Consider the following 26,737-nt stretch of genomic DNA (forward strand, 5'->3'; position numbering starts at 1 on the left):
AGGTGGTCTCGAACTCCTGACCTCAGGTGACCACCCACCTCGGCCTCCCAAAGTGCTGAGATTACAGGTGTGAGCCACCGTGCCCAGCCAATACATGCTTTTGAATAAATGAATGAAATGGAATTCTTTTTCTAGACTTGTTTTTTCTCAAAGGACTGGATGTTGCACAATGCACACAAAAGTCACTCATATTTGTTGAAGATTTTCCTAAAGTCTAAAGCACTCTTACTAGGACTCCACTTTTGCCCTGGTTTCACATGGGTAGTTGAAGCTCTCTTACACCACGAGTTTGGGATGGTTGGTTAAAATGGGAAAGCATTAAAAATTATATGTTCTCTGGCTGGGAGTGGTGGCTCACGCCTATAATCCCAGCACTTTGGGAGGCCAAGGAGAGTGGACCGTGAGATCAGGAGTTCGAGACCAGCCTGACCAACATGGTGAAACCCCGTCTCTTCTAAAAATACAAAAATTAGCCAGGCATGGTGGTGGGCGCCTGTAATCCCAGCTACTCAAGAGGCTGAGGAAGGAGAATCGCTTGAACCTGGGAGGTGGAGGTTGCAGTGAGCTGAGATCACGCCATTGCACTCCAGTCTGGCAACAGAGCGAGACTCCATCTCAAAAAAAAAAGAAAAAAGAAATGGTGTGAGTTTCTGCAAAAAGTTAAACATAGACTTACTGTATGATTCGGCAATCCTACTTCTAGGTGTATATCCACAAGGATTGAAAGCAGAGACTCAAACAGATACTTGTACACCAGCGTTCATCACAACAGTATTCACAATAGTCAAAAGGTAGAAACAATCACAATGTCCATCCACAGATGAATAGATGAGCAGAATGTATGGTATATACACAAAATCAAATATTATTCAGCCATAAAAAGGAATGAAAATTTGATATATGCTACAACATGGATGAACCTAGAAAACATGATGCTAAGTGAAATAAGTCAGACACAGAAAGCAGAATATTATATGATTTCACTTCTATGAAGTCCCTGTAATAGGCAAATTCATAAGGACAGAAAGCGGAATACAGGTTACCTGGGGGAAGGGAAAAATGGGGCTGTTATTGTTTAATGGGTCCAGATGGAATGTTTTGGGTGTAGATAGGGTGATAGTGATACAACATTGTGAATGTATTTGATGCTACTGAATAGTACATTTGCATATGGCTAAAATGATATATATCATGTTATATATATTTACCGTAATTTTTTAACAGCCGTAAAAGCATTCAAACCTTTTCTTTCTGAATCTATTCTAATACAATAGTTTGACACATGAGCCATTTTTCTTTTTGCATAAAGCTCTTCATCACAGTGTTGTTTATAACCATAAAATATTCTAAAGAACTTAAAAGTCTGTTAGTAGGTGATTTGTTAGGAAATTAGTGTAATCCAAGTTATGGACTATCAGGCAGTCATTAGAAATCATGTTTACGTTCGTGACCAACCTCACCAATATGGCAAAACACTGTCACTACTAAAAATACAAAAACTAGCCAGGCGTGGTGCTGGGTGCCTGTAGTCCCAGCTACTTGGGAGGCTGAGGCAGGAGAACTGCTTGAACCTGGGAGGTGGAGGTTGCAGTGAGCGAGATTGCACCACTGCACTTCGGACTGGTGACAGAGCGAGACTCTGCCTTAAAAAAAAAAAAGAAAAAAGAAAAGAAAGAAATCATGTTTATGAAGATATTTTACTGATGTAGGGAAATGCTGATAATTATCATGTTAAGCCAAAAAGGGCAGGGTACAATATTGTGCTTGGAATGATTCCCAAGTGTTAAAAAGTTTTAAAAAACACAAAATAAGGCTGGGCATGGTGGCTCACACCGGTAATCCCTGCACTTTGGGAGGCCAAGGCAGGCAGATCACTTGAGGTCACGAGTTTGAGACCAACCTGGCCAATGTGGTGAAACACCATCTCTACTAAAAATACAAAAATTAGCCGGCCATGGTGGCAGGTGCCTGTAGTTGCAGCTACTTGGGAGGCTGAGGCAGGAGAATTACTTGAATCCGGGAGGCGGAAGTTGCAGTGAGCCGAGATCGTGCCACTGCACTCAAGCCTGGGTGACCGAGTGAGACTCTGTCTCTAAATAAATAAATATTAAAAATAAATAGACACAAAATAGAAACTTTGGAAGAAAATATTCCAATGTATTATCAGAGGTTGTCCCTGGACAGTTAAAGATTACTTTGCTCCATTTCTTAGTTTCCTGACTCTCCAGCATTCTTCAGAGAAAATGAATTTCTTTGAAGACCAAAAACCAAAACCCCAAAACTTCAATGTGGCACAGTTCTTGCTTACTTGGGGCTACCACATCCTCTAGGGTACAAGACTATGCTCTTTTCTAACAACTGTTACTTTAATCTTAGTTGTTGAGGTCACACTAGTGTTTTCAAAATGAGGCACATGCTGGTTCACAGAAAGACAGTGAATGAAGGCATGGGGGGATAGAGGGAGCAAAGAACTCAAAGGAGACCCGCTGCAGGGGGAAATTCTTCCGCACTGCAACCTCCCCATCAAACAGTAGCTTCTAAAACCACAAGTTTTCATCTTCAGGATAAAGGCAGACAACCAAGTTCCTTGAAAGTAAATGTAGGCCAAGGTTATTAAATCCAGTTTTTGAGGGAAACTCAATCTAATTACTCATTAGCATACCATTCAAAGTAGTTTTTATTAACACTGATTCATACTGCCATTTAAAAGTAATGGAAACAGTTCAAGATCAGCCTAGCCAACATGGTGAAACCCCATCTCCACTAAAAATACAAAAATTAGCCGGGCGTGGTGGTGGGCGTCTGTAATTCCAGCTACTCGGGAGGCTGAGGCAGGAGAATCACTTGAACCCGGGAAGCGGAGGTTGCAGTGGGCTGAGATTGAGCCCCTGCACTCCAGCCTGGGCTTAAGCAGCTGTCTCAAAAAAATAAAAAACAAAAAATAAAAAACAAAAACAAAATAGCTTAGTATTTTAAGGCCTGTTGATGTTTATCGCACCAGTAAGACACTACAAGCAGAGTCTGTTTGTGGGGATAGTTTGCTATGAAAAGAAAGTTATTTTAGTTAGTTAATATGATTGGAACTTCCCTTCCTCCCTTCCTCCCTCCCTCCCTTCCTTCCTTCCTCTTTTTCTTTCTTCTTTCTCTCTCTCCTTTCTTCTTTCCTTTCTCCTTCCCTTCCTCTCTTTCTTTCTTTTCCTTTCTTTCTCATTTTCCCCCTTCCCCTTCCCCTTCCCTTCCCTTCTTTCTTTCTTTCTTTGTCTTTCTCTCTCTTTCTCTTTCTTTCTTTTTTGAGGCCCTGTCACCCAGGTTGGAGTGCAGTGGCGAGATCTGCAACCTTCGCCTCCTGGGTTCAAGTGATTCTCCTGCCTAAGCCTTCCAAGTAGCTGGGACTATAGGCATGTGCCACCACACCCAGCTAATTTTTGTATTTTTAGTAGAGACGGGGTTTCACCATGTTGGCCAAGATGGTCTTGATCTATTGACCTTGTGATCCTCCCACCTCGACCTCACAAAGTGCTAGGATTACAGGTGTGAGCCACCGTGCCCAGCCTCTTTTTGTTTTTCCTTTTTCCTTCCTTCCTTCCTTCCTTCCTTCCTTCCTTCCTTCCTTCCTTCCCTCCCTCCCTCCATCCTTCCCTCCCTCCCTTCCTTCTCCCTTTCTTTTTTTTCTCTGCCTCTCTCCCTCCCTCCTTCCTTCCTTCTTCCCTTTCTTCCTTCTTCTCTTTCTGCTTCTCTCTCTCTCTCTCTCTCTCTCTCCCCCCACACCTCCCCCTCCTTGCTTGCTTGTCTTGCTCTGACACTCAGTCTGCAGTGGCATGATCATGGCTCACTGCGACCTCTACCTCCTTGGCTCAAGTGATCCTCACCTCAGCCTCCTGAATAGCTGGGACCACAGGCACACACCACTACACCTGGCTAATATTGTTCATTTTTTGTAGAGACAGGCTCTCATGATGTTGCTCAGGTTGATATTACTCCTGGGCTCAGGCGATCCTTCCACCTTGGCCTCCCAAAGGCCTGGGATTATAAGCATGAGCAACTGTGCCAGCCTATTGGAACTTTCTGAAACAAAAATCTGATCATGGCACTGTCCTGTGTCCAGGCTGTTAGTACTTCCCACTCCTGTGGAGTCATGCGGGCACCGTGACCCGGAACACAGGACACCATGATCTGGCCCGTGACTCCCTCCCTCACGCAGCCTCATTGCTCTGGGGTTCTGGGAATTTGCAGTCCCCAGCACTCCTGGGATGGCATCTTGCTTTTTTGTTTTTGCTCTCACTGCCCCCTCTGCCTGGAATCCTGGATTCCTACTCCATCCCTCACCCACGCCCACTCATCTTTCAATCCTGATGCAAGTATCACCACCCCTGTGGAGCTTCCCAGATCCTCCCTTCCCAGTAGCTTTGAGCACTTGCCCTTTTCCACCTCCACCGGGTCCTAAACGGGTTCCTATTGGAACACTCAAGACACTATTGCACACACCGTGGCCCTTCCTGTCTGTGGCTTCTACATCTGCAGACTCAACCAACCTCAGATGGAAAAGATTCAGGAAGAAAAAAACAATAAAAAATACAAATAAAAAACCCATACAGTATAACAACTGCTTACCTAGCATTTACACTGCATTAGGTATTATAAGTAGCCTAGAGATTAGAGATTATAAAGTACATGAGAGGATGTGCACAGGTTACATGCAAATACTACATTTTATACATAGCGTAAAACGAGCATCTACAGATGCTACGAACTTGAGTATCCACGGATGTTAGTATCCTTGGGGATCCTGGAATTAATCCCCCACAGATACTGAGAGAGACTGTACTTGTTTATATGTCTGTCTCCTCTTACCCAGCTATGAGCTTCTGAAAGGCAGGCACTGTTTTCCATCTTTTTTTTTTTTTTTTTTTTTTTTTTTTTTGAGACGTGCCTCACTCGGTCACCCAGGCTGGAGTGCAGTGGTGCAATCTCAGCTCACTGCAGCCTCCACCTCCCAGGTTCAAGCAATTCTCTTGCCTCAGTCTCCCAAGTAGCTGGGATTACAGGCACCCACCACCACGCCCAGCTGATTTTTATATTTGTAGTAGAGATGGGGTTTCATCATGTTGGCCTGGCTGGTCTCAAACTCCCAACCTCAGGTGATCTGCCCACCTGGGCCTCCCAAAGTGTTGGGATTACAGGCGTAAGCCATCGCACCTGGCCTGTTATCCATCTTTATAACCTCTGTAGCACTGGCACACAGAAAGGGTCCAGTAAAGATGCTGAATAAATAAGGAAATGAACCACCTGGGCTAATGCTGATTGCTTCTTTGGTGGTAGCAAACACTGACTTCAGGTATTATAAGATGCATTTGGTCAAGAGTAAGGGGCAGCCCTTACTCCATTTCCTGTTGTCCATTCCCACAGTCAGCCAGTTAGAAAGACTAAAACGAGCAGGAAAATAAAACAACAACCCTGGAGGATGCATTTATTTTGAGGGAGAGAACCCAAATTAAAGCAAACTAAACTAAAAAGCTCCAATTAATATATTCAGAAAGATAGGATGCCCAACAAAGGACAAATGAGGGTTCTAATTAATTAAAAACATGACTCTAGGTAGGGTGCGATGGCTCATGTCTATCATCCCAGCACTTTGGGAGGCCAAGGTGGGCAGATCACTTGAGGTCAGGAGTTCGAGACTAGACTGGCCAACATGGTGAAACCTTGTCTCTACCCTAAATACAAAAGACAATTGGCCCTGGAAAGCCATAAAGGTAAATGCTACCATGACAACCCTATAGGAGGAGGATGATGAGCCCCAGAGGGGAAGGCTTAAAAACTCAACAAAATACCTAACTGGATAAAGAAACTAGAGTAAAATGAATCATGATAAAGAAAAAATGCAAGAAAGGCAAATAGAAGATCCAAGGGGAAAGAAGTTTGTACAATAAAAAGAGTAATTCTTCTTCTTGTTCTTTTTTTTTTTTTTGAGACAGAGTTTTCTCTTGTTGCCTGGGCTGGACTGCAATGCCGTGATCTTGGCTCACCGCAACTTCCGCCTCCTGGGTTCAAGCAAGCAATTCTCCTGCCTCAGCCTCCCAAATAGCTGGGATTACAGGCATGCACCACCACGCCTGGCTAATTTTGTATTTTTAGTAGAGAGGGGGTTTCTCCATGTTGGTCAAGCTGGTCTTAAACCCCTGTACTCAGGTGATCCGCCAGCCTCGGCCTCCCAAAGTGCTGGAATTACAGGCATGAGTCACCACACTCAGCCAAGAAGAGTAATTCTTATAAATATTTTGCCTCTTCAGAGAAAAATATTTACAGAATACTGTAGTATGGTTTTTACCATTACTTTCAATGGCAAAAACGACAATTACTTTTGCACCAATCTAACAAATGCTGTTTAAGTGATTTTCATGTTTTAGTCTGCAGAATACTTAATTATGGTTAAGAATAGAAGGTAAATGTTTTTTTATCCATAAAATTATATGGGGCAGAAATTGGGAGGTAGATGTTAGAGAGAATCTGTCTGAAGAACAAAGATGCTGTTACCTTCATCCTTTTTTTTTTTCTTGAGTCAGGTTCTCACTCTGTCACCCAGGCTAGGGTCCAGTGAGACCGTCATAGCTCGCTGCAGCCTTGAACTCCTGGGTTCAAGTGATATATATATATATATATTTTGGTAGAGATGAGGTCTCATTATGTTGCCCAGCATGGTCTCAAACTCTTGGGATCAAGCAATCTGCCCACCTCAACCTCCCAAGGCGCTGGGATTGCAGGTGTGAGCCACCGTGCCAGGCAATTTTTAAACTTTTTTGTAGAGATGGGGGTTTGCTATATTGCCCGGGCTGGTCTTAAACTCCTTGCCTCACAGGATTCTCCCACCTTAGCCTTACTAACTTCATTTATCTTCCATTTATCTTGTACAGTGAAACCGTCATAGCTCGCTGCAGCCTTGAACTCCTGGGTTCAAGTGATCCTCCTGCCTTGAAGGTTCTTGAAGTTATAGGGCCGAGGTCCTTGTTTCCTTGTTGGTTGTTGGCAAGGGACTTGCTCTTAACTCCTGGGGGCTGCTCCTCAGGGCCTTTCCACTTGGTCCCCTCCATCTTCAAAGCCAGCAACCAGATACCTCTTTTGCATTAAAGCTTTCTCACGCAGCCAGAAGCGGTGACTCACACCTGTAATCCCGACGGGGATGGATCACTTGAGGTCAGGAGCTCGAGGCCAGCCTGGTCAACGTGGCAAAACCCTGTCTCTACCAAAAGTACAAAAATCTCTACTAAAAGCAGAAACATTAGCCTGGATGACAGAGTTAATTTTTTTTTTTTAATTTTTTGAGATGGAATCTCACTCTGTCTCCCAGGCTGGAGCGCAGTGGCACGATCTCAGCTCACTCCAACCTTTGCCTCCTAGGTTCAACTGATTCTCGTGCCTCATCCTCCGGAGTAGCTGGGACTACAGGCGAGTGCTACCGCACCTGGCTAATTTTTGAACTTTTAGTAGAGATGGGGTTTCTCCATGTTGCCCAGGCTGGTCTCGAACTCCTGAACTCAGGCAATCTATCCACCTCAGCCTCTCAAAGTGCTAGGATTACAGGCACGAACCACCTCACCTGGCCTGTAATTCATAACTTTTATGACATCTGCAAAATCCTTTTCAGCACATAAATCACATAATCATGGGTGTAACATCTGGTGACGAAAGGCATGGGGGCCATCTTATCCTTCTATTCCACGCTACTCAAGAAAAATGACTGTTTTTTAATATATAATGAGCTTTTCTAAAGAGCATTAAAAAGCACCATGAGGAAGTTTTTTTTATTTTTTATTTTTTATTTTTATTTTTTTTTTTCTGGTGTCTCAAATCTCACTTTCTGGAAACAGCCACCAATATTTGGAATATGTCATCTGAACTTGGGCATGCAGAGCAAAAAGATCAATAGATAACAGTGGAATTTTATTCTACAAATTATTTTTAAGTAAAATTAAGTTTAATTTTACAGAAAACAGAAACAAAGTAAAATAGAAGGAATTGCTGAACTTCAGCTAAATGTTTGTAAACCACAAAAATTCCTAAAATAACCCCCTTAAGAAAAATGAACACAAAAATCATCACGAAATTAGAATTGTGTTTGTTTGAAAAAGCTGCAGTTCATGGAGTTCTTTTTCTGTTTTTTTTTTTTTTTTTTTTGAGATAGAATCTCATTCTGTCGCTCACGCTGGAGTGCAGTGGTATGATCTCAGCTCACTACAACCTCCAACTCCTACATTCAAGAGATTCTTGTGCCTCAGCCTCCCCAGTAGCTGGGACTACAGGTGCATGCCACTATGCCTGGCTAATTTTTTGTATTTTTAGTAGATAAGGGGTTTCCCCAGGTTGCCCAGGCTGATCTTGAACTCCTGGGCTCACGTGATCCTCCTGCCTGGGCCTCCCAAAGTGCTGGGATTGTAGGCATGAGCCCCCACGCCTGGCTGGAGCTCATTTTTTACAGTGGATTATTTTCCAGACACTAAAGATGAGTAAATTTACATGCTTAGAAATCTTCCCACTGCCCTTTCCCCTCACTTCCCCGTTTTTGTTATGTATATAATTATGTTTATAGTATAAGAGTTTGGAATGTTTACATTTTTTTCTTTTTTTTTTTTTTTTTGAGACGGAGTCTCGCTCTGTTACCAGGCTGGAGTGCAGTGGCCTGATCTCGGCTGACTGCAACCTCCGCCTCCTGGGTTCAAGCAATTCTTTTGCCTCAGCCTCCCGAGTCACTGGGACTACAGGTGCCCGTCACCACGTCCAGCTAATTTTTGTATTTTCAGTAGAGACGGGGTTTCACCTTATTGGCCAGGCTGGTCTCAAACGACTGACCTCATGATCCAACCTCCTCAGCCTTCCAAAGTGCTGGGATTACAGGCGTGAACCACCACACCCAGCCTACATTTTTACATTTTCTTCTTTTTTTTTCTTTTTTGAGACGGAGCCTCGCTCTGTCGCCCAGGCTGGAGTGAAGTGGCACAATCTTGGCTCACTGCAAGCTCCACCTCTCGGGTTCACACCATTCTCCTGCCTTAGCCTCCTGAGTAGCTGGGACTACAGGCACCCGCCACCACGCCTGGCTAATTTTTTGTATTTTTAGTAGAGACGGGGTTTCACTATGTTAGCCAGGAAGGCCTCAATATCCTGACCTCTTGATCCACCCGCCTCAGCCTCCCAAAGGGTTGGGATTACAAGTGTGAGCCACCATGCCCAGGCCTACATTTTGTTCTTTGACCATAAATTCCACAGCTATTTATTCTTGGTTCTGTATTTAAAACAATTCAAAACTCATCTTCAGTATTTTTTTAAATCCTCAATTCTTTCCTTGATTCCTCCGTTTTGATTAATCTCTTGGTTGAATAATTTCAACTTAAATAAGTTTTTTTTTCAAGAATGTGGAAACTCTGAGTTCATTCATGCTCAAGAATGACTGCCAATAGCCTTTAGACGTCTTTTTTTTTTTTTTAATGATGGAATCTCGCTCTGTTGCCCAGGATGGAGTGCAGTGGCGCGATCTCAGCTTACTGCAACCTCTGCCTCCTGGGTTCACACCATTCTCCTGCCCCAGCCTCCTGAGTAGCTGGGACTACAGGCACGTGCTACCACGCCTGGCTAATTTTTTTTTTTTTTTTGAGACAGAGTCTTGCTCTGTTACCAGGCTGGAAAGCAGTGGTGCGATTTCAACTCACTGCAACCTCGACCTCCCAGGTTCAAGTGATTCTCCTGCCTCAGCCTCCAGAGTAGCTGGGACTACAGGTACCTGCCATCATGCATGCCCAGCTAATTTTTGTATTTTTAGTAGAGACGGGGTTTCACCATGTTAGCCAGGACGGTCTCGATATCTTGACCTTCTGATCTGCCCGCCTCGGCCTCCCAAAGTGCTGGGATTACAGGCGTAAGCCACCATGCCCGGCCAAGCCTGGCTACTTTTTTTTTTTTTTTTTTTTTTGCATTTTTAGTAGAGACGGGATTTCACCGTGTTCACCAGGATGGTCTCAATCTCCTGACCTCGGGATCTGCCTGCCTCAGCCTCCCAAAGTACTGCGATTACAGGTCAGCCTTTAGAGTTCTTAAAGGACAATTTGGCAAAATACAAAATTCATGAGTCATATCTTCATGCTGTTAAATTTTATAAACCTTGCTTCATTATCCTTTAACGTTGTGTTGCTCTTGATTTTTAAAAATCTGATGTATTTTTTAATTGATCACTCTGTACCCATTTTACCTTGACACAGTGTGTGCTTTCTACCTGCTGACTCAAGTCTTCATTTTGGTTACATTTCCTCCATTATTGTGTTGTTCCATTTGTTCTGACTTGGTCTTCAGGAATGCCAATTATGCATCTACTGGATTTCTATTGCTTATTTTTCATAACTATCAAATATTTATGATTATGTTTATTTCTTTGTTCTTTTCCATATTGTTCCATTGTTTTCACTTTTGTTCATTCTCTTTTGGTTGATTCCAAAGTGGCTTTCCTGCCTTTCTTTTCTTGAGACCTGCCATTCATTTTTTTCCTCTTTTGTTGTTCTATAATTCGTTATTTTTACTTCTGAACCTCACCTTTGAGTATTTTTTTTTATTTTAAAAAGAGGTAACTTTGTAATTTCTCTGATGTGATGGAGAATTATTTGTTAAATAGCATGGGTAGAGGAAGAAGAAGGACTTTGAGGCAATTAGCTGCTTCACTTTAGTGTGTTTCAAATCTATTGACAGTATTTCCTCTCCATCTCAGAGAATGTCTGAGATTCTCAGGTTTTGGCTCTCAGGAGGTTGCCAAGGCCCCCAGCAAAGCCCTGTCACTCTAGGCTCTCTGGGTTCTAATCTAGAAATAATTTCTCTACCCCCTTCACCCCCTCATCTCCAAGAGACTCTTTTGGTTTAGAGGCCAGGTCACAAAAAATAGAAATAAATAACCATCTTCCCAGCTTCTCCCTGATTTCTACCCTCCCTGCTATCATACTCGTTCTTCAAAGGAACACTACCAGTTTTTCCTGGGTCTTGTAACTCAAATATAAATTTCAGTCATCTGAGTACCTCTTCCACAATTTTTGCCTTATCTGTAGATCACCTATACTAAAATCAATTTTTTTCTTTAAATTAATTCCCAGTTTTTTCAACTAAATGCCTTCTTATTTAAAAAGGAGGTATATCCAAAAATTGACCAGGTGTGGTAGCAGGTGCCTCTACTCCCAGCTACTCAGGAGGCTGAGGCAGGAGAATCGCTTGAATCCAGGAGGTGGAGGTTGCAGTGAGCCAAGATTGCACCATTGCACTCCAGCCTGGGTGACAGAGCAAGACTCTGTCAAAAACAAAAAAAAAGAGGTATATCATTATCATAAGTGAAAAATACCAAGCTGGGCACAATGGCATGTACCTGTAGTTCCAGCAACTTGGAAGGTTAAGGTGGAAGGATCACTTCAGCCCATGTGTTCTGTAATCTGGCCTGGGCACGTAGTAAGACTCGATCTCTTAAAAAAAAAAAAAGAAGGAAAAGTAAAGAAAGTATCACTTGCCATAAATAGAAAGTAAATATTAAAATAAATGCAATGAGGGTGGGTACGGTGGCTCACGTCTGTAATCCCAGTACTTTGGGAGGCTGAGGTGGGCCGATCACCTGAGGTCAGGAGTTCGAGACCAGCCTGGCCAACACGGTGAAACCCCGTCTGTACTAAAAATACAAAAAAAATTAGCTGGGCATGGTGGTGGGCGCCTGTAATCCAGCTACTTGGGAGACTGAGGAAGGAGAATTGCTTGAACCTGGGAGGTGAAGGTTGCAGTGAGCTGAGACCACGCCACTGCACTCCAGCCTGGGTGACACAGCAAGACTCTGTCTCAAAAATAGAAAATAAACAATAAATAAACGCAACAAAAACAAAACTTCAGTGAGTTCTAGCTAGATACAGTTGTCTGCTGCGAGCTGAGTCTGAGGTCTGCATTTTCCTTGTTAGAAAGAGTGATTAGGACAAATGAGAGAAAAGTTAAAGACTACTGGCTCCAAACCAAGGCTTTCTTCTTGATGTAATCACAAATGAAAGGGAACCAAAAAAAAAAAAAAAAGGAATCACTTTTTCATTAAGTTATTTAATATAATTCAATGACTCTTCATGTACCACCTAAACTTATTTCATTCTTCCCTAGTAACACAGGTCTCCTTTCCCCTTTGGGAAACACCCCTCCAATCCAAGGATCAATGATTTCGTCCCTCTAAGGAAATATATTTCCTGCTCATAGATATAGGCAGCGTACATCGACTATTAGCATTTCATCAATTTTAGTACAGACTTTGCAGTATTTGGCAGGCATACCTCATGGTTTGTGGTTTGAGGTTCTGAGAGTTTCCTTGTTTCATTAAAAATGGGAACTTTTCTGTGTTTTTGCTTTGCTTTCTTTTTATATTCCTTCCAGAAGATTTCAAGAGAGGAGAGAGGAAGGGAGTCCAAATATCTTTATTTTGTTTTATTTTATTTTTCTTTTGAGACGGAGTTTCATTCTTGTTGCCCAGGCTGGAGTGCAATGGCACAATCTCGGCTCACTGCAACCTCTGCCTTCCGGGTTCAAGCGATTCTCCTGCCTCAGCCTCCTGAGTAGCTGGGATTACAAGGCATGCACCACCACGCCTGGCTAATTTTGTATTTTTAGTAGAGATGGGGTTTCTCCATGTAGGTTAGGCTGATCTCGAACTCCCAACCTCAAGTGATCCACCCTCCTCGGCCTCCCAAAGTGTCGACCAGGTGTGGTGGCAGGTGCCTCTAATCCCGTGAGCCACTGCGCCCGGCCCCAAATATCTCTATATCTTTTAACTGGATATATGTGATGTGCATCCCTCTGAAGTCTCTCACGGTTGTGTGCTGGTTGGCACAGTTTCAAATGGAGGTGGATGGAGTCACATCTTAAACTTGAATCTTCCCTTTCATCCTAGTGCTCCTCATCTGCAATGCTAGGAAGGTTGCTAAGCTAGGAAGGTAGTATCTGGTGCATCAAAAGGTAAGGTGAGGACACTGCTTACTTGCTGCTGCTGCCTTCGCAAGACTGTCTCTCTCTGTTTGTGAATGCATGGTGTGTGTGTGTGTGCGTGCGTGCGCGCGCGAGTACATTCCCAAACTTCTCACTTCGGAACAGTGGTGACATGTCAACTTCAGTAGTGGTGGGTGTCTTCAGTAAGTGTGAACTTCACACCCCCTAACCATGTTGGTCTCTGTATCTTGCAGTGAGTCTCTTCAACTTACTGGCTCTATATCACATGGCGAAGGTACTGACAGGGTCAAAAATAGTATTAAGATATTGATAATGGGCCAGGTACAGTGGCTCAGGCCTGTAATCCTAGCACTTTGGGAGGCCAAGGTGGGTGGATTGCTTGGGCCCAGGAGTTAGAGACCAGCCTGGGCAACATGGCGAAACTCCATCTCTATAAAAATTAGCCGGGTGTGGTGGCACATGCCTGTAGTCCCAACTACTTGGAAGGCCGAGGTAGGAGGATTGCTTGAGCCCAAGAGGCAGAAGTTGCAGTGAGCCGAGATCATGTCATTGCACTCTGGTCTGTGCAACAGAGTAAGGCCTTGTCTCAAAAAAAAAAAAAAGATACTGGTAATGTCGTTTTTGACTTTTGACTTTTTGACTTTTTGTTTCTTATCTATGTATATTTTGGAGTGTTTTGATAGAGCCAGTTACAGGGAAGTATGATGTGGTGGGCCTTGGGTGTTTCCTACTTCCTATGAATGCAAAGGTGAGGAACTTCCTGCTCACATTGCCTAAATGATGAGATTAATCAAGTCCTAGTGGCTTATACCAAGTGAGTCCCTCTCCCGCTCTGCTTACTTATATAAATAAACGACTGTCCATGTACCACCTAAACTTCTCATCTCTCCTAATTAAAAAGTGTTTTGGTGTTTTGGTTCCCTTTCATTTGTGATTATACCAAGAAGAAAGCCTGGGTTTGGTGCCAATAGTCTTTAGCTTTTCTCTAATTTGTACCAATCACTCTTTTTTTTGTTCTTCCTCATCTGCTCAACATGAAGTAGCTCCTTCTAACAAGGAAAGTATAGACCACAGACTCAGCTACCAGCAGACAACTGTATCTAGCTAGAACTTACTATCATTTTGTTTTCATTGTATTTATTTTAATATTTACTTCCTGATTCCTATTTATGGCAAGTGATAGTGGCTTTTCTTTTTCCTTTTGTTTAGAGATGGGGTCATGCTATGTGCCCAGGCTGGATTCAAGAACTCCTGGGAGAGGATCAAGTGATCCTCTCCACTTCTCAGTGAAGAGGGGTAAAGCTAAGGATAGGTGAGACCACACAGAATGGTGCCACAGACACAGGCCTACAACAAAAGGGGGTGAGCATGGACCCTGTTCTGGCAGCAGGTACCAAGCCAGCCTGGATAAAGTCAATTTCTTTTCTCTCCTTCTTTTTTAGAGACGGGGTTTTGCTCTGTCGCCCATGCTGGAGTGCAATGGCGCAATCTCACTCACTGCAACCTCCGCCTCCCGGGTTCAAGGGATTCTCCTGCCTCAGCCTCCCTGGTAGCTGGGATTACAGGCACGTGCCACCATGCCCAGTTAATTTTTGTATTTTTAGTAGAGACAGGGTTTCACTATGTTGGCTAGGCTGGTCTCGAACTCCTGACCTCAGGTGATCCTCCTGCCTTGGCCTCCCAAAGTGCTGGGATTACAGGCGTGAGCCACTGCGCCCAGCCGATAAAGTCAGTTTCTGAAAGGAAGAAACGTATTTTCAAGGTCTTTTCTTGATTACTCTTCTGGCCATAGCAGAAATCTGACCTTTTGTTGGACAACCTCTCTGCCCCAGCCTTTTCATGGACCCCTCCCTCTCTACTTCTCCATCTCTCAGAGCAGGAGGGAACAGTGACGTTTTCCTCACTTCCAGCTGCTGCATCCTCCAGGCCATAGTCCGTTATCTCACCCCAGTTCAACAATTTTTCCTCATTTGACTCCAAGCTGTCCGGTCATATCACTATCACTCAAGCCCCCCACCCATTTAATTTGGTGTTTTCAGCTACTCATTTATAATTTTCCCTCCTATTCTCTCTAGCGTCATCACTAACTCTGAAAAGTTGCTGTTTTTTACCAAAACTCCAATTTGCTGTTATTTACCACTCTCTGCTCTAATAGTTGTGCAAGAGTTCTGCATTACAAACCTGGTTGTACATTAGGTTAATGATGTGGGGAGCTTTAAAAAAAAATCCCAAAGTCCAGGCCCCACCCCAGACCAATTTAAGTCACATTTTTAGGGGTAGGAGTGGTGGAGTTTTTTGTTTTGTTTTGTTGTTATTTTTAAGTAACCCAGGTGATCCCGATGTTCAGCCAAGGTTGAGAACTCATCCATACTACTGCCAACTCCTTGGACTCCATCCTATTCTTCCAGGCTAGCAGTTTATCCTGGCTTCATTGCCTTCTCACCCAGCTTGGGCCCCAGGGCCATTCATTTTAACTAGGTTGTTGTCCAACCGCTCATCTCCCACCCAGAGGGAATATGTAAGTTGCTAGAGAAAGACACTTCACTATCCTGATTCAGGTTTTCTAACTCCGCTGGAGCCCCGTGCTAGCCAGCGTTTATACAAGCTGCCCGGATAGATCTATTTCTCACAGTGGCTGTTCCAACCTGTTTCCAGTCTCCTCAGATCCCTAACCCATGCCCTCCCCTCCCTCCTATCACTCAGCACAGTGCTTAAGTCTCTGGAAGAAACTCTTCCTACACGTGTGCACATCTAAGTGATCACATGGCGTGCTTCTGCTTTCCTAATGTTACTAAGTTTTGCAACTCTTCTGCAGTTTTAAGATTATTTGAAGATAAGATTAAAAAACCAAAAAAACTCCCCAGATCTCTCCAGTTAGGACCTTTGTTCTCTATTTTCCTTCGGAGTAAAATATGTCCCCACACATGGTTACTACTTCCTCACCTTCCATTTGCCTTGCCAAAACTGCTCTGGATATTGTCATTAGTGGCACCCAAGTTGACAAATTCACTGGATCTTTCTAGACCTCATGTGACATCTTAGGGTATCTGATACAGCTGACCATTCTTTCCTTCTGGAAATACTTTGCCTTCCAAGATAAAAAACTCTCCAGGTTTTCCTCTTCTAACTCTACTCCACCTTCTTATTCCAACTTTTCTTTTCTTTTCTTTTCTTTTTTTTTTTTGAGAGAGAGTCTGACTGTGTCACCCAGGTTGGAGTGCAATGACGCGATCTTGGCTCACTGCAACCTCTGCCTCCTGGGTTCCAGTGATTTTCCTGCCTCAGCCTCCCGAGTAGCTTAGATTATAGGCATGCACCACCATGCCCGGCTAATGTTTGTATTTTTAGTAGAGGTAGGGTTTTACCTTGTTGACCAGGCTGGTCTTCAACTCAAGCAATTTGCCCACCTCGGCCTCCCAAAGTGCTGAGATTACAGACATGAACCACCACACCCAGACTTCTCCCTAGGTAATCTTATTCATACCTCTGGCCTCAAATGCCATCTATGTGCCAGTGATTCCTAAGCTTACATCCCTATGCTAGACCTCTATTCAGAGCTCCAGACTCATATATCCACATAGCTACTTGATTCTGGCCTTGGATGTCTCAAAATTAAACTCTTGACGTTCTCTCTCATATGTGCTCTTCCTTCAATTTGCCGCTTTCATTATTAAATGGTACTGCCATCCTATTCCATCCACCCAGCTGCTCATGCTAGAAATGCTGGTGTCATTTCAGATATTTCCATTTTTCTCACTCACCAAATCTAATCCTTCAAGTTCAAAATATAAATGCAGAAACGTTCCATTTCTCTCCATCTCTACTGCACCCACTCTCATCTTTTGCCCAGATTACAGTGATAGTCTCCTAACTGGTCTCCTTGTATCCCATTTTGCCTTCTCCAGTGCAGTCTCCAAACACTAACTTCAGTGACCTTCTGAAAATACTACCACGATTATATCATTCCTGTGTTTAAATTCCTTCTATTGCTTCCCACTTCCCACAGGATAAAGTCCAAAAATATTAATAAGAGCAACCACATACTTCATGACTGGGCCTCTGCTTACCTCCCTAACCTCATCCCTTGCTTACTGCGTTAAGGCTCCACTGACTTTCTCAATCTCTCAACAGAGTAGGCTCTTTGCCTGCCTCAGGACACCTTCCTAAAATTTTGATCCCTCCATATTTCACATATGAAGTAGTATAAAGCTAGATTATACTTTGGTAGCAAATCATCCCATCTAACTAGCTTATGCCTAAAACTGTGTACTTATTGCTCACATCACAGTCTGATATAGGTCAGGTGGCTCCTTAAAGAATTAAGTGGAAACTCAGGGGTTGAGAGTCCTCCCAGTCTGTGGCATACCCATATTAAAAATGTGGCCTTTGTTATAGCAGTCGAAAGAGAAGAGAGTGTGAGTGATTATGCAAGAAGTTTTCTGGTCAGGCCTGAAAATGGTATATATCACACCAATAGGGTCTGCCCATACCCCATTGGCCAGATCACAGTCATATGACCATAACTTAACTGCAAAGGCAGTAAGGGGAAGAAAAAAAAGTCTTCCTGTGTGTCCAGAAGAGGAAATGAGATTGGTGAACATCAGGCTACTTTTTGCCACATCCTGGTTAAAACCTACTCATTTTTAAAGACTCAGCTTAAATAATACTTACTTACAAAGGTCTTCCAGCTCCTCCAACTTAAATTAGGCATCCCTGATACATCCTATTGTAGCACCCTGTAATTTTCCTTTACAGCATGATCACAATGGAAAGTTTATTTTTCTTTATGTGATAATATTTATATCTGTTGCTAGACTGTAGGTTCTATAGGAGTAAGGACTGAATCTGTTTTGCTCCCACTGTGTCTCTAGCACCTATCACAGTACTTGGTATATAACTGGCATAAAAGTTTTTGAGTGAACAAATGAACAGTTGCACACAGTCATTGCCTGGCTCCAAATAGCACATGACTTTTGCAGGAGAAAGACAAGTAAGTAAGCAGTCATGGCTTAGTGTAGTGATAAATGTTCCAGGCAGGTAAGCCCAGGGAGCTGTGACAGCAACCTGAAGGAACTTGCAAGGCTTCTGTGTTTTCTCTTTCACAGCAATCGAATCCAGGAGTCTGCAAACTATGGCCTGTAGGCCAAATCTGGCTCATTGCCTGTTTTTTAACGGCCCTTGAGCTAAGAATTGTTATATATATATATATATATATATATATATATATATTTTTTTTTTTTTAGATGGAGTCTCGCTTTGTTGCCCAGGCTGAAGTGCAATGGTGTGATCTCAGCTCACTGCAACCTCTGCTGCCGGATTCAAGCAATTCTCCTGCCTCAGCTTCCTGAGTAGCTGGGATTACAGGCGCCTGCCACCATGCCTGGCTAATTTTTTGTATTTTTAGTAGAGATGGGGTTTTGCCATGTTGGCCAGGTTGGTCTCGAACTCCTGACCTCAGGTGATCCATCTGTCTCAGCATCCCACAGTGCTGGGCTTACAGGTGTGAACCACTGCGCCCAGCCTGTTTTTATGTTTTTAAGTGATCGAAAAATAATTGAAAGAAAAATATATTATGATACACGAAAACTATGTGAAATTCAAATTTCAATGTCCATAAAAAATATTCTATTGGAACACAGCTACATCTTTTATTTATTGTCTATGACTGCTTTTGAGCTACAATGGCAGAGCTGAGTAGTTGTGAAAGAGGTCATACAGCTTGCAAATCCTAAAATATTTACTATCTGGCCCTTAATAGAAAAAAAGTGTGTTGACTCCTGATCCAATCCATGCTGAGTTTAAAAGATCACGTCTATGTGAATTACGTCCAACTGTACATCTTTAAGTTTCTGCGTCTTCCCATTCTGGTGTCTGCTACTAGAAATCAGGTTCCCTTTAGTTCTATCCTTGCAGCAGGATTCCTGCCCTGCTCTCTCTCTCCTCTTCTTTTCAGTTCATCACTGTGTACTAAAAAAAATCTGCACTCTTCAGCACAGCATCCCTAGTTCTCCATTATCTTACCACATCTCACCTGGTCAGCTGTATCTCTTACATCAAACTTTCATCTAACCTTATCAATCACTTAAACCACCCTTGCCTTCTCTGCTGTAGGCCAATGTTCACAGTTACTGTCTCTGTATGAAATGTCTATTGCTGGTATTTCTCTCTTAGCCATCCTCTACGTTGGTTATCTCAAATGCCTCCTTGCTCTAAAAGCTTTTCCCAGTTCCTCGTCTGGGAATAATTATTGCCATCCGTGCGAGATTCTCTAACGCTTTGTACGACTGCTTTATTCCAAATTCTGCTTTATAGCTCTTTTGTGTATACACACAGTCTGTTTCTCACGTTCTATTGAAAGCTGCTTAGGGGAGGAATTGTATTCTATTTTGTTAATCTTTGTATCCTTTCGGTGTCTAGGAAGAGTCTTGTACCAAATGGAAATGTCTCTTCTTTGCAAAATTCCTCATCGGGAGCTGGGACTGTGAATTTTTGTAACGTTTAAGAACTATCTGTTATTTAAGCACAAACACTCCGCTTTAACTTGTTTAGGGTTCACTAGCGCGAGTAAGACCTTTTTAGGGAACGCCGTCTTGCAGGTGGTCACACAACTTTGTATCGCTGCCGGGACCCTTAGGTTTATCTGCAAACACGTGGGTTATAAGCGCTACCCGCCAGGCCCCTCCTCTGTCCACGGTGATTGGCGGACCAAATGTTCCAATCATCCTTCCCCGCCTCTTTCGGCAGTAGCCAATCAGAGACCCCGAGCGCCTCCTGACTACTAGACACTGTTTACTAACAGATCGAAGCTGGGGAATAAGGGGTGTGACCATTCTGGGGAGGTCAGGGAAGGGAAGGTCTTGACTGCGCGGGCGCACCAGAGGAAATGGGCGGGGCAGAACTTTGGGTCTCACCAATCGGAGTGGCTGCGCTCCTCCCTCTCCTGCCTCCCCGCCAAGCAACAACAATTCCAGGAGCGGGGCGGGGCGGCTAGTGAAACGTCACAGCGGAGTGTCCAATTGGAGCCGGCGTTGGCAGACGCGCGCGCCCTGTGCCCAATCAGCGAAAGCGGCTCGAATGGCTCCCTTACCTTGCTGGCTGTGGGCGGAGCGGCCTGAGGAGGCGGCGGTAGAGCAGGGGGCGGTTTGGTTGCGCGGTACTAGCGGTGCCCGCCGAAGGGGGAGGAGGCGAGGAGCGAGCCGTGCGGCCAGAGCGGGAAAGAGACTCGTCTTTGCGTCCGAGTTCTGGAGCCGCCGCACCCCGGCTCCTGGGGCTGCGGCAGCGGCTGCGAGGGGACGGGCGTCTGCTGTCTCCTGGGTTCCCCTCGTAGCGACCCGCGGCATCGGAAAAAAGGAGAAGATGGAGGAGGAGGGCGGCAGCAGCGGCGGCGCCGCGGGGACCAGCGCGGACGGCGGCGACGGGGGAGAGCAGCTCCTCACGGTCAAGCACGAGCTGCGGACTGGTGAGCGACCCCGCCCTCTGCCGGCCGGGCCCGGCGCGGGGGCGCGCCTGAGGGCACGCGGGTGCCCGCGCGGGGCTGGGGGCGCGGGGCCGGAGCCGTGGGCGCGGAGGGGCGGGCCTGGGGCGGGGCGTCGCGGTCAGGGCGCGTGCCCCGGGGGTCCCGGGAGGTGGGGGCGCGCCCGGGGGGAGGCGGCCGAAAGTTTTCCCCAGCCCGGGAATGAGCCGCGGGCACCAGGCATCGGGGCCAGAGCAGCTGCCGACCGCTGCCTGTGGCACGCACCTCCGAGGATGTCGCTGCTCCCCCTTCCCGCACAGGTGACACATGTGTGTCTGCGTCCTGTCGGGGCGAAAGGTGCGCCTGCCTCAGCGTGGGGCGAGCGGCGCTTTGTTTTGGAGCGTGACTCCCTGCTCCGCCCCTCTGCTCCCATCGATGGGGGTCCGGGTGGGCTCTGTGGAGCCATCCGCTAAGGTGCTGGGGTCCCATAAGAGATAAACGGGGTGTTGCGCCTCGGGCTTTTACCGAGTCCAGTCTAGAGACAGGAACGGGAATCGCGGGCTCCAGGGATTGAGTGCCTTTATTCTCACTTATGAAATACTATACTTGGCCTTGAATTTCCTTCAGAGGTCTCTGGAGATGATGGCTCCGTAAATTTAAAGCTCCAGGTAAAAGGAACTAAGGAGCAGGCTTAAGCGCGTACGTTCTAATGTTTGAGATCACTAGCGTTGTCTTAAGCTTTATAACTAATTAAATGTATTCGTTGTGTAGGTTCGGGTTGTTCATTTTGGAAAATGCTTATTCAGACCAATCAGTACAATTTGGGTTTATATTCTTGGAGCCCAGTCTCGTATTGTAGATATGTTAATACTTTTTTTCTCTGAACAGATAGTACATTTTAATGAGGCGTTCGTTATTAGATATGTTTGTGAGCGTTGAAGGGTTTTGACAGAGCTGCTTTGGCATATTGGGATATTCTTTTTTTTTTTTTTTTTTTGAGACGGAATTTCACTCTTGTTGCTCAGGCTAGAGTGCAGTGGCATGATCTCGGCTCACCGCAGCCTCTGCCTCCCGGGTTCGAGCGATTCTCCTGCCTCAGCCTCCCGAGTAGCTGGGATAGCTGGGATCACAGGCATGCGCTACCACGCCTGGCTAATTTTGTATTTTTAGTAGAGACAGGCGGGCGAGGGTAGGGGGTCTCTGCATGTTGGTCAGGCTGGTCGCGAACTCCCAGCCTCAGGTGATCCTCCCGCCTCGGCCTCCCAAAGTGCGGGAGGGATTACAGGCGTAAGCCACTGCGCCCGGCCAGGATATTATTTAATTGTGAAGGTACAAAGCTGAAACGACAGAATTCAGGTGTTCACTAGTACATCTTGTTTCTGTTTTGAACAGATTGGAAAGTTAGCTCTGTCCATCAGTTCTTTCAGTTTTTGTTATTTCTACTGAGATTGCCTATTAGCATTCCATTGGGTGCCAGTGTGGTGACTTAATTCAAGAGAAATCTCAAATTCATGCTTCTTAATTCAACATTTGTAAACATTGTTTTTTTGGTCTTTGTGAATCTGTTATACCTCTTGAGCCAGCTATTCCATATTTTTTAGTTCCTAACATAACCTATATGGATTCAGGTAATTTGCTTTTTCTTCTCTCAATTTCATAGACAACTGATATTTTCAAAAGGCTTTTATATAGTTTACTCAATATACATTTATTCGGATTTGTGCCACGCTCAGTGTCAGGTGCTTTCTGGTGCGAAGATTTTGAATTTTTTCTTGTCTTACATAATGATCCACTGATTTATATGTATGGAATCCTACTGTACAGCAAAAGTACTTGAAGTCATATGCTTCTCAGCTATCGACTGTGGTGCAACAAGCAGCTTTTTGCTAAATGACCAAGGAGCAACCTGCTTGTTATTAGTAGTTAACCAACTGCTCGGTTTCTGGATTTTGCAAACAATGCTAGTTTTGTAGAAAACAGTGAGTACTGCTTTATTTCCCCCTCTCTTCTAACTGTGTGAATCATCAGCTTCAAGTTTGCATTTTAGAAATTTTTCTGATGGATGGTGAGATTATACTGAATTCATTAGTGCTGTTAACTGTCAAAGGAAATGACAGTTTTGATTTATTACTGAACACTGGGACAACTGACCGGATATAGTGGTCAAAAACACTGTTAAAATATAACTTGAAAGAGTTGCTCATCTTCAGCCAACTGCACTTCTTTCAGCACATGATGCTATAATAGGCACCAAAGTAATTTGATCTGATATGGTCCCATCTCAGAATGTGGACAAGCATCTAGTTATATCAGACTGGCAGTTGGTGGTTGCTCATTTTTGCAGAACACTTTGTTGTATTCCGTAGGATGAATGAAAAAGCAAAATATGTCCCATGAAAGGATGTGGAGTTGGAAGACATGATTATAAATCCCATCTCTGCGGTTTAATATGTAGACATGGACAAGTCACTTCACCCTTTCAGATTCACATCTTTAATCTACAAAATGTGAGAATTGAATGAGACACTGTTGGAAAAGTGCTAAGTGGGTTGCTTGGCATATAGTGGGCCCTTAGGAAATGTTAGTTGAATGTATATATAAAAATCATTCCATAATAGTGTCTTATCTGGAAGTGTGTGAATTAATCCGGTGTAATTGGGGAAACAAATCACTCATTTAGTGCTTAGCCTGTGTCGCATTGCCTGGCTATTATCTTTTTCTGTATATGTCCAGTCTTCTCATGTAGAGTGTAAATTCGCCATAATCTTTGCGGCTGCTTAGCCGCCTGTATGTATCTCTTCAGTAACATTTAACACACGGTACTATAGTAGTCCATTTACTTGTCTGTATTAGACTGTAAGGTCCTTGAGGGCAGGCAGGCACCATGTCCTTTGTTTATTTGCAGCCCCTGGCATATAGTAGGTACTTAATATTTGTTGAATGAATTCATGGAATGCATGAGAATCCAGGAGCAAGTCTAGTAAGTTTATTGTATTACCAATGCCTTGCAGATGTTAGATGGTTGATAAGTGGATGACAGTGACTGTAAAAGCTGAAGAATGCAGATTATAGGATTGAACAGATCACTTAAACATACATTTCTTAAGCATCGACTAAGAAAATGTCCTGCCCTCTAGTAGTAGGGGAGGAGGCCATATAAACCAGTAATTAAGATAATACTGCCTTGGGAGGCTGAGGCGGGTGGATCACGAGGTCAAGAGATGGAGACTATCCTGGCCAACATGCTGAAACCCTGTCTCTACTAAAAATACAAAAAATTGGCTAAAAATTAGCTGGGCATTTTGGTGCGCACCTGTAGTCCCAGCTGCTCGGGAGGCTGAGGCAGGAGATTGCAGTGAGCCGACATTGCCATTGCACTCCAGCCTGGCAACAGAGCGAGACTCCATCTCCAAAAAAAAAAAAAAAGATAATACTGCTGTAAGTATAATAGTAAAGGGACATACAAGTATTAAGTTAGCAAAGAATAGGTTAGGACTTTTAGCTTTCAAATAATCAAATCTGATGCTTCAACAACAATAACAAAAAGGATATTGTTGGAAGGATATTGGATTATCTTACCCACTTGTTTAGGAAATATTTTATTTCCTCTTACATACTGGGTGCCATTTTAGATGTTTGGGTGATAGGACATGTATGGTCTGTCCACTGGAAGAACAGGGTTGCATCAGGAACCATTGGAACCAGAAACTTAGCATTGTCTGTATTTTGTCTACCTTGAATCTCTGCTTGTCCCTATGTGATGGCTTCATTCTTCCCCACCACCGTGCCACTTTTCCCACGTGGGAAAGATCATGGCGTTGATAGACTCCAAGTTTTACGTCCTACAGCTTCTGCTACTGAAAAGACACCGCCTTCTTCTCAGCTTCAGTTATAAAGATCTCAGGGAAGGGCATTTTTGGCCTGCCTTTGGTGAGGTATCCACTTTTGGATCATTCACCTAAGGCCAAGGGATGGGATCATGTTTTTGTAACATGGCAGCAATTTCTGTAAACATGGATAGGGATAAAACTAAACTCTAAGAAGAGGAGGAGTTCCTGGGAAGACATTTACTTAGATGCCTGTTATTAGGAGAGAGAGCCTAACATTGAGGAGAAGGTCGAGGAAGTTTATCTATTGTGGTGTAACAAATTACTCCAAACCTTAGTGGCTTAAACAACATGATTTGTGTGGGTCAGGAATTTAGGAGTGGCTTAGCTTGTTGGTTCTTTTTTTAATCCTAAGTGAATTAACACAGGACGCTTCTTGGTTCTGACTCAGAGACTCTCATGAGGTTGAAGTCAAGATGTTGGCCAGGACTGCAGTCACCTGAAGATTTGTCTGGGTCTAGTGATTCTCCTTCCAAAATGGTTCACCCACATGTTGGCAGATTGCTTCAGTTCCTTGCCATGTGGACCTCTCCATAGCGTGGCTTGAGCGTTCTCATGACAGGGAGCTGATTTCCCCAAGAACAAGTGATCCGAGAGAGAGCAAGGTGGAACCTACCATGCTATGTCTTTCATTGTTGTTTTGTTTTTTAGAGACGGAATCTATCCAGGCTGGAGTGCAGTGGTGTGATCATGGCTCACTATAATCTCAGAACTCCTGGGCTTAAGAGATCCTCCTGCCTCAGCCTCCTGAGTAACTCTGGGACTACAGGCATGCACCACCACACCTGGCTAATTTATTATTTTTTTGTAGAGACAGGATCTCATTATGCTCACACTGGTCTCCAACTCCTGGGCTCAAGTGATCATCCCACCTGGGCCTCCCAAAGTACTGAGATTACAGGCGTGAGCCAACATGGCTGGCAAAATTAATCTATCTGTAGCATGCATCCGTACTTCATTTTGTTGTTGTTGTTGTTGATAAATTGTGTTCCATTGTGTAGATATACCAAGTTTTGTTTATCCATTCACCAGTTGTTTGAAATTTGGGTTGTTTCCACCTTTTGGCTATTGTGCTGCTTTGCACATTTGTGGACAAGTTTTTGCGTGGACCTATGTTTATTTCTCTTGGGTATATAACAGCAGTAAAACTGCTGGATCACTTGTTAAAACAAAGTTAAACAAAGTCTGTGTTTAACTTTGTAAGAAACTGCCAAACTGTTTTCCAGAGTGGCTGTACCATTTTATATTCCCATCAGCAATGTATGAGGCCTCTGATTCCTTCACAGCCTAAACAATGTTGTCTGTCTTTTTGCTTATCCTATATAGGGAGTGTGAAGTGATTTTCCATTTCCCGAATGCCTAATGACAAGCATCTTTTCATGTGCTTATTGGCCATTTGTATACCTCTGGAGAAATGTTGATTCAGATCCTTTGCCTATTTAAAAATTGGCTAGGCCGGGCGCAGTGGCTCAAGCCTGTAATCCCAGCACTTTGGGAGGCCGAGACGGGCGGATCACGAGGTCAGGAGATCGAGACCATCCTGGCTAACACGGTGAAACCCCGTCTCTACTAAAAAATACAAAAAACTAGCTGGGCAAGGTGGCGGGCGCCTGTGGTCCCGGCTACTCGGGAGGCTGAGGCAGGAGAATGGCGTAAACCTGGGAGGCGGAGCTTGCAGTGAGCTGAAATCCGGCCATTGCACTCCAGCCTGGGCGACAAAGCGAGACTCCGTCTCAAAAAAAAAAAAAAAAAAAAAAATTGGCTAGTTTGTCTTTTTTTTTAATTATTATTGAGATATGAGAGTTCTTTATGTATTTTAGGTACATGTCTCTTATTAGGAATATAGTTTGCAGATATTTTCTTCCATAAATGAGTGTCTTTTCACTTTTTTTGATGGTATCCTTAGGAGCACAAAAGTCTTAATTAAAAAAATTTTTTTTTAAAAAAAATAATAGAGATGGGGTCTTGCTATGTTGCCCAGGCTGGTCTCAAACTGCAGAGCTTAAGTGATTCTCCCTCCTCGGCCTCCCAAAGTATTGGGATTATAGGCGTGAGCCACTGTGCCTGGGCTAATAGTCTTTAATTTTTTTTTTTTTTGAGACAGAGTCTCGCTCTGTTGCCCAGGTGGAATGCGGTGGCATGATCTTGCCTTGCTGCAGCCTCTGCCTCCTGGGTTCAAGCAATTCTCATGCTTCAGCTACCCGAGTAGCTAGGATTACAGGCATGTACCACCATGCCTGGCTAATTTTTGTATTTTCAATAGAGATGGGGTTTTACCGTGTTGACCAGGCTGATCTTGAACTCCTGTCCTCAAGGGTTCCACCCGCCTCAGCCTCCCAAAGTGTTAGGATTACAGGCGTGAGCCACTGCTCCTGGCCCTAAAAGTCTTTAATGTTGATGAAACTTT

At 44.1% G+C, this 26,737-nt stretch overlaps 2 protein-coding genes across 6 annotated transcripts in view; one reads left to right on the top strand and one right to left on the bottom strand.

Annotated features, from left to right (window-relative positions):
- The window catches only part of DGLUCY (D-glutamate cyclase), a 159,114-nt gene extending 138,616 nt beyond the window's left edge, over positions 1 to 20,498 (bottom strand). Inside the window, exon 1 of one of the 2 annotated variants that reach the window (XM_031667908.1) lies at positions 20,078 to 20,498. The gene's annotated coding sequence lies outside the window, so the exon portion shown is untranslated. Of the gene's footprint in view, positions 1 to 11,389; positions 11,484 to 20,077 lie in introns of those variants that run through there. The other variant, XM_031667907.1, reaches the window with a different exon arrangement.
- RPS6KA5 (ribosomal protein S6 kinase A5) overlaps positions 20,139 to 26,737 on the top strand; it is a 197,953-nt gene continuing 191,354 nt past the window's right edge. For 2 of the 4 annotated variants that reach the window (XM_003902160.5, XM_009212132.2), the window contains exon 1: positions 20,139 to 20,449. In XM_003902160.5, coding sequence (XP_003902209.1) covers positions 20,347 to 20,449 — 103 coding nt within the window. In that variant the 5' untranslated portion in view covers positions 20,139 to 20,346. Of the gene's footprint in view, positions 20,450 to 20,651; positions 20,764 to 26,737 lie in introns of those variants that run through there. The other 2 variants (XM_017961465.3, XM_009212133.3) reach the window with 2 other exon arrangements.

Source organism: Papio anubis, chromosome 7 (genome assembly GCF_008728515.1).
Source record: "Papio anubis isolate 15944 chromosome 7, Panubis1.0, whole genome shotgun sequence".
NCBI lineage: Eukaryota > Metazoa > Chordata > Mammalia > Primates > Cercopithecidae > Papio > Papio anubis.